Source organism: Pelobates fuscus, chromosome 5 (assembly GCF_036172605.1).
Source record: "Pelobates fuscus isolate aPelFus1 chromosome 5, aPelFus1.pri, whole genome shotgun sequence".
NCBI lineage: Eukaryota > Metazoa > Chordata > Amphibia > Anura > Pelobatidae > Pelobates > Pelobates fuscus.
Window position 1 is genome coordinate 143,371,069 of NC_086321.1, and position 15,042 is coordinate 143,386,110.

The 15,042-nt window shown below is 43.9% G+C and overlaps 1 protein-coding gene across 1 annotated transcript in view; it reads left to right on the forward strand.

Moving 5' to 3' along the window:
- LOC134610966 (E1A-binding protein p400-like) overlaps positions 1-15,042 on the forward strand; it is a 156,500-nt gene that overhangs the window by 63,600 nt on the left and 77,858 nt on the right. The window contains exons 8-11 of the mRNA XM_063454391.1: positions 2,333-2,518; positions 2,755-2,895; positions 3,493-3,571; positions 4,323-4,378. Coding sequence (XP_063310461.1) covers positions 2,333-2,518; positions 2,755-2,895; positions 3,493-3,571; positions 4,323-4,378 — 462 coding nt within the window. The remainder of the gene's footprint in view (positions 1-2,332; positions 2,519-2,754; positions 2,896-3,492; positions 3,572-4,322; positions 4,379-15,042) is intronic.

Here is a 15,042-nt window from a genome sequence, read left to right on the forward strand (position 1 = left end):
TAGATACTGTACATGCATAAGAGAAAATTGGGTCGAGGGTATTGCCAGCTACATGGGTGGGGGAATTAGCCCACTGTGATAGCCCGAGGGAGGAAGTCATTGAAAGTAGTTTAAGGCTGCTGCGAGAATTAGGGATGGAATGTTACAAAAGAGGAAGTAGGGTAGCCAGGCAGCAAAGTGGTCAAGGAAGAGGAGAGGGGAGCCAGAGGGGTGATAAATAACGGCAATGTTAGCAGAGAAGGTTTTGAAAAGGCGAATCGAAGGAATTTCAAATGATGGGAAAGAGAGGGAGTGAGGGATGGGTAGAGGTTTGAAGGATCAGTGAGGTGAGAGGAGAAACCCTATACCACCACCTTTACATTTAGAGTGTCATGGGTTGTGGGTAAGTTGAAGACCACCAAAGGATAAAGATGCAGGGGTAGCAGTGTCAGATGGGGAGAGCCATGTTTCTGTTAAGGCTAGTAAACGAGAGATGAAGAAGTCATGGACAGCAGTGGATTTTGTAATTTTGCAAACAGAGCATGCATTCCAGAGGGCAGTATTGAAGGAGGATTTAGAGGAAGAGTAACATGAGATGGGTATGAGATTGGTGTGGTTCCTTGAGTTAGTATGTGGTGGATTTGCTGAGATTGGATTGGGGTTTGGAGAGACATCACCAGCTGCTAGGAGCAGAAGGATAGAAAGGAAGTGAAGGCGGGAGTAGGATTTGAAAGTTTTGTAGGAGGGTATGTATATAGATGATTTGGGAGGAGTTGGAGTAGATAAGCTGGAAAGGTATATGTAGAGTGTATGGGATGAATAGAGAGGAAAGTAAACTGGAAGTAATGAAGATGGTGTTGCCAGGGACTGGTGAACAAGAAGGATAGGGTATAATAGAGATTAATATTTTAGTAATGAGAGAAATTAATGTGAAAATGAAAAATAGAAGGGAGAACATTATTTAGAGAAAATGTGTTTTGTTATATAGATATGAAGATTATACATATGCACATACATAATCATAGACATATATATATATATATATATATATATATATATATACACACATATTCCTATGAGTGTTTAAACCATGAATAAGGGGGCAGTTTGTTAACAGAGAGATTTCAGATGAGGAGAGGTTTAGTGACTTAATTGGTGTATTTTGAAAATCAGCTGATCTGCACTATCTAAAAATATGGTAATGTCCATGGGGTGGGGTGGGCTGCCTTCCAGAGATGATACCTCTGCTTAGGCTTTTCTGCAGAGCTTGGATGCTTGTGAGTACTGGGTGTTGCTAATCATTTTATATGCTATTATATGGTCTGACAAAGTCCTAGACTCACCCAGCACCCAAAGGTCTAATCAAGGTCCAATCAAGTACTCTCAGCGCTCTCAGCTAAGCTACAGTCATCCAAGTTTAGACAGATTTGCATTTAATTATGCAGAAGTTTCATTTTTACATTATATGTAGAGCTGCAAGGAGGACAGACTATTTGTTGAGGGAAGACCCCGTTTTTGTTAAAAGAAAATGTGTCTATACACTCATAGAGCATTTGGTGGTTAGAGTGGTCCTTTATATGTACTAACACACATTTAGAGCAGTTTTTTTTTTAAAGGGTCATGCATAACTTTAAGACAACTGTCTATTTCAAAAACCTTAGCTTTGAATCACACTGTTGCCTCAAGCTCCAGGCTGAAAACTTGTAGGCAAATATGCTTTATTTTCCTAGCTGAGAGGCGTGTCCAACAATGCAATCTGACCAAGTTTATAGTAGTTTTATAACCATTTATTACATACTTTTCAAAGGTTTTCTGGTTTGTATATTTGTTTAAAAGTGTTTGCTTGCAAGTTTTAGAAAAAATTGTAATTGTCAAGTGATGAATGTCCCTGAATGTAACCAGTATAGTTAATGTTACAAACCCTTGTTGTTTTGGTTTCCTTTGTTAGCTGTTTGCAACCAATATAGGACATTCAAAAACATTGGGGGAGAATTCTAATTTAAAATAGTAAAAAGTACTTGCAACAGTGTCAAAGCTTCATACTACTATGAAAGCAATGCGTATTTATCAGAGAACTCCCCAACATAAACTAAAATAATCCACACTACTACAAAATAACATATTTAAAGAAACATATATAACACAGTTTTGATAATAAAACAAGAAAAAAGGGAGAGTGTTATCTTGAAAGACTGTTTGGATACTCAAAATAGCTATTCTTACACACTTGGGAAAGCCAACAATAACTTTAATTAGAGATCAAATTGTAGCATCCTTAATTTACAATACATTACAATATAGTCATGGAATGAAAACAGGTCTCCTGAAAGATTAATGGTTGCAAATTTTGCAGGAAAATCATGTGCAACAACGTATTGCAGAACTGCGGAAAGAAGGATTGTGGTCTCTGAGACGTCTACCAAAATTGCAGGAGGCATCCAGACCAAAATCACACTGGGATTATCTGCTGGAAGAGATGAAGTGGATGGCTGCAGACTTTGCTCAAGAGCGGATCTGGAAAGTTGCCAGTGCTAAGAAGGTATAGTGGTTGCTGAAAAACTATGCATTGGTGTGTTTGTTTCCAAGAACAGCTGTAGATCCCTCCCCTTGTGTGAACCACCATGTGTGCCACTCTCCATACCTCGCCTTGTGTATGCTCCTCTCTATGCCTCCTTGTGGATCACTCTTCAATAACAAAAAGTAAAATGCAATATACTTTTGACATGTATAGTTCTATCCATGAATAAAAAATATATCTTGATATTTTCCTGACAGTTAGTCAGAACGGCAGCTCGTTACCATGAAGAAAAAAGGGTGAATAATGAACGACTAAAGAGGGAAGAGGAAAATAAACTAAAGCGCATAGCGGCATCAATTGCGAGAGAAATTGAGTACTTCTGGTCCAATATTGAACAGGTGGGATATCTAAAGGAGTTACACAGGAGTATGAATTTAGTCATTTGTCTCTTATTGCATTGTACCAGAGCAACAACATGTTACTTCGAGGAATACACAAAAGGATATTCATGGTATTCAAGTGTGAACTGTCATAAATGCAATGTGATTTTAACATTTTGAAAAAATTCTCCAAGTCACCTCTGTTTTACTTTAGGTTTTTTGGCCTAAAGTTACCATTCGTTATAATTCACACTTTAGTAAAAAACCATCACCTGTCATCAACAGAGGAGTAGAACTTTAAATGATCTGTAAGAATATATATGCATTATATTTGTATTCAGCTTACTTGCAGTCTTTCCTTATCAAGAGAAAATACAAATACATAGTTTAAAAAGATATGCAGGATATACATCAACTACTTTAAACACAACTATTGAGGATCTTGGACATCCTGGTGCTTTTGCTGTTAAGAAAATGTTTTATATCTCTATGTATTGTCACCTTTTTTAGTTCTTGGAAAATTGGGAACTTGCTGTTCAAATCTTCTCTATAAATGTTCAGATAGTTCATGTTCTCACACTGAAGAAACCATTTACCTTTTATTGTTTATTACAGGTTGTAGAAATCAAGTTACAAATGGAGTTTCAAGAAAAACGAAGGAAAGCTCTCAATTTAAATGTGGACTCCATGAGAGGTATACAGCATTTCTGTTTTGTTTTCCTTAGTTCAGTACACATTAAAAAAAAATCACTAAAACAACTTTAACTTAATAAAGCGATTTTTGTGTTTAGATCATCCATCTGAAGTCTCACTGCTCAATTCTCTGCCATTTAGGAGTTCAATCACTTTTGTTTCTGTTTATGCAGCCATAATAACACCTACCCTGGCTGTGACGGACACAACCTGCATGAAAACAAAATGGTTTCATTTTCAGCCAGATGTAACTTACTTTAAAAGTTTTTATCTCCTGCTCTGTAAACTGGAGTTGAATAACACCCAGGAGCCTCCTGCAGGATCTAGCAAGGTGTTAACAGTGCAAGAGATAAAAACAAATTAAACAGAATTTGCAATAAAGGAAGTCTAAACATTAGGTGACTCTTTACAAGAAAATGTTTAGAAAGACTGTAAGTGACATGCAGGGAGGTGGGACTAGGGCTGCTTAAACAAAGTGATTTAACTACTAAAAGGCAGAGAATTGGGTAATGAGATTGCAGGGGAATGTCCCATGCACCAAAACTGCTTCATTAAGCTAAAGTTGTTTTGGTGACAATAGAGTCCCTTTAACATAATGGACAAGGCCAATAGTATTTTTATTATTTCGTTGTAAAGTTCCCTGAAGCATTCCAATATAGAAAGATTCGACATGGATACCTTCATTTTGTGTGGTGTTTGTTTAATTCCAAACTCAATATCTGGAGACTTAACTGTTAATTTTTACCTTACAGGGCCACTTAAGACAATTGAGGAGGCATGTGTGAAGCATGAACAGGGAAGCAATAAGGTATCTTATTCAAAATGTCCTTAATATTTTTGAATGCTCAGATGTTTTTTACAGTATTTTTCTGTATGTAAACTTTCTGCCAAAAATTATTATTTTGAGCAGTTCTTATGTATTCTGCTGGCAAAAAGCAAACATCCCACAGTCCAAGGTGCCTCTCCACCATTTAAAATGATAGAATACATGTTTGTGGTTTTACATTGGACAAACCATGCTACATCTGAATTATGTATACATCATTCAAAGAAGTTTTTTATTAAGTGTTCTTGCATAGCAAGACCACTTAATGTTATCTCACATATATATTATTCTTATTATAGCCAAATTTACCACCCTAACTCCTCCCACAGTTATTACACTATATAGACAGTAATATACCAAAACGTGCGGATTGTTCCCGATTGGTGTGCTATTACTTTGTGGAACGTTTCGCTGAATGGTTCACGGAATATCGTCGTTCTTGTGGCGAAATTTGGTCCCATTGGAATAAATGGCAAAATGTTCAAAACTAGAGTGGGAGCCGACAAAAGCTGAAAAATCAGGACATGATTTCTAAACTGCCACCACTCCGTCATTATCAAGCCCACCTACACAAATCTTATATCAAAACGTTCAGCTATCCCTGCTGCAACTAAAAATGTCCACGGCTAAGCCATAGTCCTGATTTGACCATTTGTTTTGCAACTCACGCCGTCCATTGACATTCATTGAAACTCCACTCTAGCCACGTCAAATTTGAAGGGCAATATCTAAACTGCGACTGTGCCTTCATTTTTTATATTTCAGAGACATACTATGCATCAAAATGTAGGTCTGGGTCTCGTGATTCTCACAATATTTCGCTCTTCGCAGTTTGTTTTTAACCGCTCTTCTCTGCCCTATTTGGAATCTATTAGTTCCTGTTGGCAGTTGCTGGAATGTTTGAGGGATTTGAAAGATTTGAAAGCTCTTCTCTGCCCTTGCTGTAGAGTGAGTGAACCACACTCCAACCTTTCCACAGTTACTCCAGCCACTCCAACCACACAACAGTTACTCAAGTCACTCCACCCAGTTACTCCGCCCACTCCAGTTGTAGACAACTGGTGGAGGCAAGAACACTTCACACAATTTCCCCAGAAATTGTAGCTTTTCTAGTTTAAGATATAATAATAAATGTTATTAAGTTATTGTAATTACATCAGTTTAGTGGGTACTGGGGTTACTGGACCTCCTGCCCCATACAAGCACGGACCTAGGCTTTGTGCTTTAGGAACTAATATTGGATTATTGGACACAGGATTTAAATAATGCACAATGTTTACATAACTGGAGGGGTGCAGACTGAGGCAGTGAAGTCTACATAACCTCTAAAGTAAGCAAAAAATGCCTCCCTTTACTTGCATTGAAAGGCTTTGAGACAGTTTGAACCAGCTTGAAAACTCTCTCCCAGACCAATTGGGGCAACTTCATGCTTTAACCCCTTAAGGACAGAGCTTCAGAAGCTTGTCTTTCACTTAATGACAACGGCATTTTTTGCATTTTTTGCTATTTGCGTTCAACTGCAATTTGCTTTTTACTTATTCATTGCACCGACACATATATACCGTTTTTTAAAGGACAGAAAGGGCTTTAATTTGATGTAACACATATATATATAAATGCTTATTTATTATTAAAAAAATACAGAAATATGCAAAAAAATGAATTTTTGTGTGTTTTTTTTACAGTTTTTGCAATAATAATGTGTACATAATTAGTGCAGGTTAAGGAAAGTAATTAAAAATAAATTCATTTAGTTGTTCTGAATTACAGAATATATAATGTGTCTGGGATTTTCAGTTTTTTTTGGTAGTTAGAGGTCACAAAGCACAAGGAGTAAAATACACTTTTTATGTGGAGCGATTTTAGAATTTGGTATGTTTGTCTTGTAAGCCTAATAGCCAGGGGCGGGCTGGGAAGGGGGGCAGGGAGGCAATTGCCCCCCAGGCCGCCCTAAACCCAGGGGCCAGGGCTGCCCACACCCAGCAAAAAAATTAAACATCTGAATCCCCTGCCTCTGACTCTGCCTCTGGCTGAGGACTCAGATTTCTCAATTTACCTCTCTCCCTGCAGCCCGCAGCCAGTGAAGTCGTCCTCTCCTGATGATGTCAGGAGGAGGGGGCGTGACTTCCACTGCTCTTCTCACAGGACCGCTGGGGAGTCTGGGAGAAGAGCAGTGGAAGTCACGCCCCCGCCTCCTGACATCATCAGGAGAGGCCGACGTCACTGGCTGCTGCTGTATGCTGGATGCTGGTTGCTGCTGCCCACCCCTCTCTGTCTTAAGGTAAGACTCAGGGAGGGGGGAAATACACTTAAGTTTTTTTTTATTCCCTTCCTCAGCCCCTGTCCCCTCCCTCAGCCCCTGTCCCCTTCCTCAGTTCCTGCCCCCTTAGTCAGCCTCTGTCCCCCCATAACATCACCTATACAGCTCCTCTCCCCCAGTTGCAACCCATATCACCCACACCACAACCCCTTTCACAAATTGTAGCTATCAACCTGCTTCAGCACCTATCCCCCCCTACATTTCCTAAACCCCCAATTACAGCTTATACCCTCCACTACAGCCCCTGTCCCCCAACTACAGCCCTGTCCCCTTACTCAGCCCCTGTCTACTGGTTTTAAAAGTGTAAAGTTTGTGTGTATGTGTGTATGAGTATGTCTGGGGGTGTCAGTATATCTCTGTGTGTGTGTCAGTATATCTGTGTGTGTGCATCAGTATGTGTGTGTGCGCGCCAGTATGTGTGTCTGTGTGTGTGCAAGTATGTATCTGTGTGTGTGCCAGTTTGTCTGTGTGTGTGTGTGTGTGTGTGTCAGCCAGTATGTCTATGTGTGTGCAAGTATGTATCTGTGTGTGCCAGCTTGTCTGTGTGTCAGCCAGTATGCTTGTGTGTGTGTGTGTGTGTATGTGTATGTCAGTATGTCTGAGTCAGTATGCCTTTAACAGTGTCTTTCTTTGTATGTCTGTGTGTGTCAGTATGTCTATGTGTGTGCAAGTATGTATCTGTGTGTGCCAGCTTGTCTGTGTGTCAGCCAGTATGCTTGTGAATGTGTGTGTGTGTGTCAGTATGTCTGTATGTCTGAGTAAGTATGCCTTTAACAGTGTCTCTCGGTGTATGTCTGTGTGTGTCAGTATGTCTATGTGTGTGCAAGTATATATCTGTGTGTGGGCCAGTTTGGCTTTGTGTGTGTCAGCCAGTATGCCTGTGTGTGTGTGTGTGTGTGAATATGTCTGTCTGTCTGAGTCAGTATGCCTGTAACAATGTCTCTTTCTGTGTGTCTGTCAGTGAGTGTGTGTTTTTTAATGTGTGCCAAATCAGCAAGTGTGTGTGTGTGCCTGTCATTGAGTGTCTGTTTAGGTGACTACCTCTCACCCCTTTAAATCACATGGGAAGGGTGTTTTACTCTCCTCTTGGTGCAATGGGCCACTTGACTGAATTTGCCCCCCAGGCCTAAGGCTGCCAGCCCTCCCCTGCTAATAGCCATAAAAGAAAACAAAATTGCCACACAAAAGTATATATTTATATAAAGTAGACACCACAGGCTATTTACCTAAGGTTGTTTTGACACTTTCTACGTAGCCATTTTACCGCCAACCTCTGCTAAATATTGGAGTAAAATTGTGTTTTTTGGGGGTTTTCGCACACAAACTTATAACAAAGAACTTCTCATGTGTATTTTGTAAAGTTGGTGTGTGCTATTCCTGTACAAAGTTTTATTATGTGTTCAGTTACTTCTGCTGAGTACAACGGTACCCCCATTGTATGTCTTTGGCACTATTTCGTGAAGCTACAGTGCCATATAGGAGACCTGTCCTTTTCAGTATTCACAGTAGAATTTTGAGAGACGGATTTAATGAGCCTATGCTTCCATTTGGGGTATTATAACAGTCTGTCTGTTCGAAAAAAAAACCCAAAGGCCTACCATTTGTAAAAGTAGACACTCCAGGGTATCTCATAAGGTGCATATTGTGCCTTAACATGCCCCCATTTTTTTACCAATACATGCCAAAGTATGTGGTAAAAAATAATTTTGTGCATTTTTTACATATGGATTGCATTTGTGCTGGGCATTTTGTATATTTCACATGTGCCACTAAGTTCAAACCCCCCAAATTATGTTCAGCTAAGTCTTCTGAGTAAAATGACACCCCCATTGTATGTCTTTGGCACTAGTTCGTGAAGCTACAGTGCCATATAGGAGACCTGTCCTTTTCAGTACTCACAGTAGAATTTTGAGAGACGGATTTAATGAGCCTATGCTTCCATTTGGGGTATTATAACAGTTTGACTGTTCAAAAAAAACCCACAAAGGCCTACCATTTGTAAAAGTAGACACTCCAGGGTATCTCATAAGGTGCATATTGTGCCTTAACATGCCCCCATTTTTTCACCAATAGATGCCAAAGTATGTGGTATAAAATAATTTTGTGCACTTTTTACATATGGATTGCATTTGTGCTGGGCATTTTGTATATTTCACATGTGCCACTAAGTTCATACCCCCCAAATTATGTTCAGCTAAGTCTTCTGAGTAAAATGACACCCCTATTGTATGTCTTTGGGACTATTTTGTGAAGCTACAGTGCCATATAGGAGACCAAGCCATATCAGTTTTTACCGAACTTTGAATTTTGACGCTGGGCCTATGTGCAATTTCCAAGCATCTTAGCATGTTTTAAATTCAAACTACCCCACAAAGGCCTACCATTTCTTAAAGTAGACACTCCAGGGTATCTCATAAGGTGCATATTGTGCCTTAACATGCCCCCATTTTTTCACCAATAGATGCCAAAGTATGTGGTATAAAATTATTTTGTGCGTTTTTTACATATGGATTGCATTTGTGCTGGGCATTTTGTATATTTCACATGTGCCACTAAGTTCATACCCCCCAAATTATGTTCAGCTAAGTCTTCTGAGTAAAATGACACCCCTATTGTATGTCTTTGGGACTATTTTGTGAAGCTACAGTGCCATATAGGAGACCAAGCCATATCAGTTTTTACCGAACTTTGAATTTTGACGCTGGGCCTATGTGCAATTTCCAAGCATCTTAGCAGGTATTAAATTCAAACTACCCCACAAAGGCCTACCATTTCTTAAAGTAGACACCCCAGGGTATTTCAAAAGGTATATTCTAAACCTTAGTGTAGGATCATTTTTTTGTTAGTTTGTACCAAGTCTAGTTGCAATTAGCATTTTTTCTGCCTTTTTGACACACACTTGGAGATGTTACTGTATATTTTGCTATCCTTATGTGTGCTACGGCAGTATAACACCTAATATGTTGCTCAGCTATGTCATCTTAGTGCAATGATACCCCCATATACAGAATAGTTGGGGTAAACTTATCCGGGGGTAGTACACAGTTATCTGTGTCCCGGGCAAAGCTGTCATGGATTCCGAAACCAAAACACAGACAGACCACAAAGAGAGAGAACACAGAGAGAGAAACTTGTAATACCGGTCCTTAGAATGGCCGGGCTATACAAGCAGAGAATTGTCAAGGTACAAGCCGAGGTCAAAGGAGTAAAGAGAAACGGAACAACGATAGGACAAGCCGAGGTCAAGGATCAGAGAAGACAGGATAAACGGTAGACAAAGCCAAGATTCGGTAACCAAAAATCAAACCCCAAAACTGGTCTACTTATTCGGCCTGGGTGTGAAAAATTTTAAAACAATGGCCAATACATAGGCCGGGCTGAGAGGGGCAATCAGGGCAGTAATAGCTGGTCTCAACTCTTACGCCCCTCTTGTAACACACCCTGCACCTTTTCTGGGGGTTTTGTTTTTTAGGGGTTGGTGGAATCTTAAAGGACCACTCTAGTGCCAGGAAAGCATACTCGTTTTCCTGGCACTAGAGTGCCCTGAGGGTGCCCCCACCCTCAGGGACCCCCTCCCGCCCGGCTCTGGAAAGGGGAAAAGGGTTAAAACTTACCTTTTTCCAGCGCTGGGCGGGGAGCTCTCCGCCTCCTCTCCGCCTCCGATCCTCCCTGTCGGCTGAATGCGCACGCGCGGCAAGAGCTGCGTGCGCATTCAGCCGGTCGCATAGGAAAGCATTCATAATGCTTTCCTATGGACGCTTGCGTGCTCTCACTGTGATTTTCACAGTGAGAATCACGCAAGCGCCTCTAGCGGCTGTCAATGAGACAGCCACTAGAGGAAAAAGGGGAAGGCTTAACTAATTGATAAACATAGCAGTTTCTCTGAAACTGCTATGTTTATAAAAAAATTAGTTAACCCTAGCTGGACCTGGCACCCAGACCACTTCATTAAGCTGAAGTGGTCTGGGTGCCTAGAGTGGTCCTTTAAAGCAGAAGTGACCTGCCTCCATTCTTCTGCTAGGCTCCACTGATGGTCTCCTTGTGTGGCATTCTAGCAGCTTAGAAATTAGCTCAAACTGGAAAGAAAGAAAAGTGCTTTTCAGCCCAGCATTTGCCTTTTTAAAAATAACAAAGGCATTGTGGATTGCCATCTGCAAAAGGTATATGCCCACTTTTTTATACCATGCCCTGGTCTTTCTCATGATCAAATATGGCTGCATCAGTTGATCGGACAGGTCAACGCCCCCCATATGCCGATTATATTGCCGTATGCAGACTGGCACCCGTTTATATTCGTCTCTGCCACGAACTGCGACCCTCCGAGTGTTTTCACCATGGATGGTGGTTAAGATGAAAACATCCTTTTTTTTTTTTTTTTAGTCAATCAATTTTTATTAATTCAGGCAGAGATATGGGTACAGAATGAAGAAGGGGGGTACAAATGAAAATTTTCATACAATCTGGGAGCATAACATCAATTAATCGCAACATTTACATGCAAAGAGTGTAGCTGGTTGCTATGATAGGCATTTTATATAAGAAACACTGTATGATAATTAGTATCAGAACAAGTTGACTACCAAGAACGGGTTTACGGTCAAGCAGTATCTTCAGGGAGATTGTCGAGAGCTACTGGTATAATATTGGACTGAATCATCGCAAAGGAGCCACTGTAGAGGATGTCCCATATCGTATGGGCGAACATAAATTGTGGGGCCAAGAGCATCCACTGAGTGGGTCCATGCACTGCTATCTACCATATTGAGGACATGCGAGGAGCGTATGGGGCACAGCAAGGCTAACAGGTAATCTAGTGATTAGAGGGTGGCCACAGGCTGGCAGTTTAGGGTGTCAGGCAGTTTATCATGTCTTTCGCAGTGTGGCCCTTACGGTCAGTGGCTAGGAAACTCTGCGGATGGGAGAGGCATGTCTGTGGGTCCCACACGGATGGGCCTATAGAAAGGCAGTCCAAATCTGGTAATACATACGGGCGTCGGTTTATAGTCGTCAGTGGTTTGAGCTTATGGTCGAGCGTCAGCTAGTCTGACCGTCTGAGACAGTCTTGTGGGCAGAGTGGGGGGGGAGGGGGTGGCGTGGAGAGAGGGGGGGGGGGAGAAGAGAGAGGGGGGGGGGAGAGAGGGGGGGGGGAGAGAGAGAAGAATCCGAGGCCCCGGCCCGCGCCCCCGCCACCGTGAGGTACCACAGCCAGGGCGCCCAGGTGCGCGTGCATTTCTCCTGCCTGTCCTGTAGCGTAGCCGTGAGGGATTCCATGGTGTAGATGTCTCCCACTCTGTCTAACCACTGCTGGAGAGTGGGCGCATCCCGTGTCTTCCACTTTGTGGGTATCAAGGAAGTAGCTGCTGTCAGCAAATGTTTAAGCAGTGTCTTTTTATAGGTGGTGGTTGGTATGTCTGTGTGGTGTAGGAGCATGGACAGGGGTTGGAGCGGTATGGTAGTGTCCGTGATTTGTCGGATGGTGTCTCTAATCATTGTCCAGAAGGGAGCGATACTGGGGCAGGACCACCAGATATGGAGGTAGGAGCCGTCTGTGGATCCGCATCGCCAGCAGTCCCCAGACGTCTCTGCGTCCATTCGGTGCAAGGTGTCGGGGGTTCGATACCAGCGGGTTAAAATTTTAAAGTTTGTCTCCTGGTATTTGGAGCTGATGGAGCATTTATGCGTGAGGGTAAAAATCTTTTCCCACTCCTGATTAGTGAGTGTGGTCCCCGTCTCCCTCTCCCACCTGGACACATATCTAGGGAGTGGAAGGTTTTCGCTGGTCAGCAGTAGTGCATAGAGTCTGGAGATCCCCTTATCGGGGTGATTTCGTTGTGTGCAGAGCGATTCGTACTGAGTGGGCTCCCTGTGAAGGGATTGTGTGGACGGAAAGGACCTATAGTATGCCTGGATTTGTAAGTAATGGAAGCTGTCCGCGCCCGTGGGTGCTTTGTCCCCAACGAGGTCCGCCAGGGGCTTGAGCCTGTTCGCTTGTAAAAGTTGACGAAAGTATAGCCAGTCCGAGTCGGTGAATGCACGCAGGTCTGCGGGGGTGAGCACCCCACCAATCTTAGGATTATGTGTAATGGGTGTGAGGGGGCCGTCGGCAGTCGTGAGTTGGTGTGAGTATCGCAGCGACCTCCAGACTTTCAACGTGGCGTCTATGAGTGGGTTTCCAGTTCGCAGGGGACCCGTCTCCTGGGAGCTCAGCCACAGGCGGGATGGGAGAGAGCCACCCGTCTGTGTGAGCTCCATGGGAACCCATAATTTGGTCGTAGGTCGTGCGTGCCAGTCCACCATCCGCAGTAGGTGAGCCGCCTGGAAGTATCTTAGGAAGGACGGGAGCCCCGCGCCCCCCTTGGCCCTGGGACGTTCTAGAATCGCCCTACTCACCCTGCTAGCCCTCCCGTTCCACACAAAAATACGTACGGCCTTAGTTATGGTATTGAAGAAAGTTCTCGGTGGGGTTATGGGGATCGCCTGGAAGAGGAATAGGAGACGTGGTAAGACATTCATTTTGACGGCGTTTATGCGGCCAAACCAAGAGACGTAAAGGCCCTGCCATCGTCGGAGGTCTAGCTGAATGTCTGACAGTAGGGGGAGAAAATTCAGTTGGTATAGGAGGGCCAGGTCTGTGGGGAGCCAGATCCCTAGGTATCTCAGTTTAGAAGTGCACCAGGTGAAGCGAAATTGTGTGCAAAGGTGTGCGGTTCTCTCAGCGTCAAGCGAAATCGGCAGGGCTTCAGATTTACTCATATTCAGCTTAAGGTTAGATAGTTCACCGAAATCTCGGAAGGCCCGGAGGAGGTTGGGTAGTGAGACTGTCGGGCTGTCGATAAAAAACAACATATCGTCCGCAAAAGCGGCAACCTTGTGTTCCACGTTGTGCAGACTGTACCCCGTGATGCCCCCATCCCGTCTGACCGCCTCCAGGAAAGGTTCCAGGGTGAGGGCAAACAGGAGGGGGGACAGGGGACAGCCTTGCCTGGTGCCATTGCGGATGGAGAACGGGGCCGTCAGCGCGCCATTGATCCGAATACGGGCCGTGGGGTTAGTGTAGAGGGCTAGGATCCAGGAGCGAATGTGGGGTCCAAATTGCATATGTCGCAGGGTGGCCTCAAGGTATTGCCAATCTACCCGATCGAAGGCTTTCTCGGCATCTGTGGATACCAAGACCAGGTTCTTGCCTGTCGATCGGGCGGAGTGGATCATGTTTAGGGCTCGGATGGTGTTGTCTCGGGCCTCCCTTCCGGGTATGAAACCCACTTGATCAGGGTGAACCAAGGAGGGTAGCACGCGTGCGAGTCTAAGGGCCATGGTCTTAGCAAATACCTTGAGGTCAGCATTAAGGAGCGATATCGGCCGGTAGCTCCCGCAGTTGGTGGGGTCCTTCCCCTCCTTAGGGATGACTGTCACCGTCGCGTGTAGTGAGTCTATCGGGAACCTCCCACCATCTAGTAAGGAATTAAGCCCCTCCAGTAGTTGCGGTAACAAGGTGTCCTTGAATTTACGGAGGTATACTGTCGGCAGGCCGTCTGGGCCGGGGGCTCTATTTGATTTGGACACCTTGAGAGCTGCGGCAAGTTCCTCTAGGGTAATAGGTTGGTCCAGCTCCTCGACCAGGTCACTCGGGACTTTGCCCCCTACATATTCCGAGAGGAAGGCCTCTATTTTCTGTAGGTGTCTTGGCGACTCCGCGCGTCGTGTGGTACTGTCAATGTTGTAAAGGTCTGAGTAGAAAAGCCGAAAAGCTTTCAGGATGTCCGACGGGGCCCTCTTAATTGTCCCGTCCTCCCCCACGATCTGGTGTACGTGGCGCTGCCTCTGTCTCTGGGTCAGTGTACGGGCGAGCAGTCTCCCACTCTTATTGGAGAATTCGTAGAAGTGTCTGTTGGACTTACGTACTGTGTGTAGCATTTTCTGTGCGAGTAAGTCTCTGAGTTGCCTGCGCTGGTCAGTGAGTCTGCAGTATATGTCGTCCGTTTGGTCCTGTTTGTGACTAGTCTCTAAGTCTGCTATTGTGCGTATTAATGTTTGGATCTGGGCGGAGTGGGCTTTTTTCCGTTGGGTGCAGAGTTTGATGAACTGGCCCCGGATCACACATTTATGTGCCTCCCAGACCGTAAGTGGGGGTACGTCCGCGGTGTTGTTGTCGGCGAAGTAGTGCGTCAGAGATTGAGTGATTTGGGTGGTTACGTCAGGGTCGGCTAATACGCTCTCATTCAATCGCCATTGGCGTTCTCGGGGCTTAAGAAGCGGCGTTGATAGCCTAATTTGCACTGGGGCATGGTCCGAGTCGTGCTGTATACCTATTGTGGATGTGATGAGG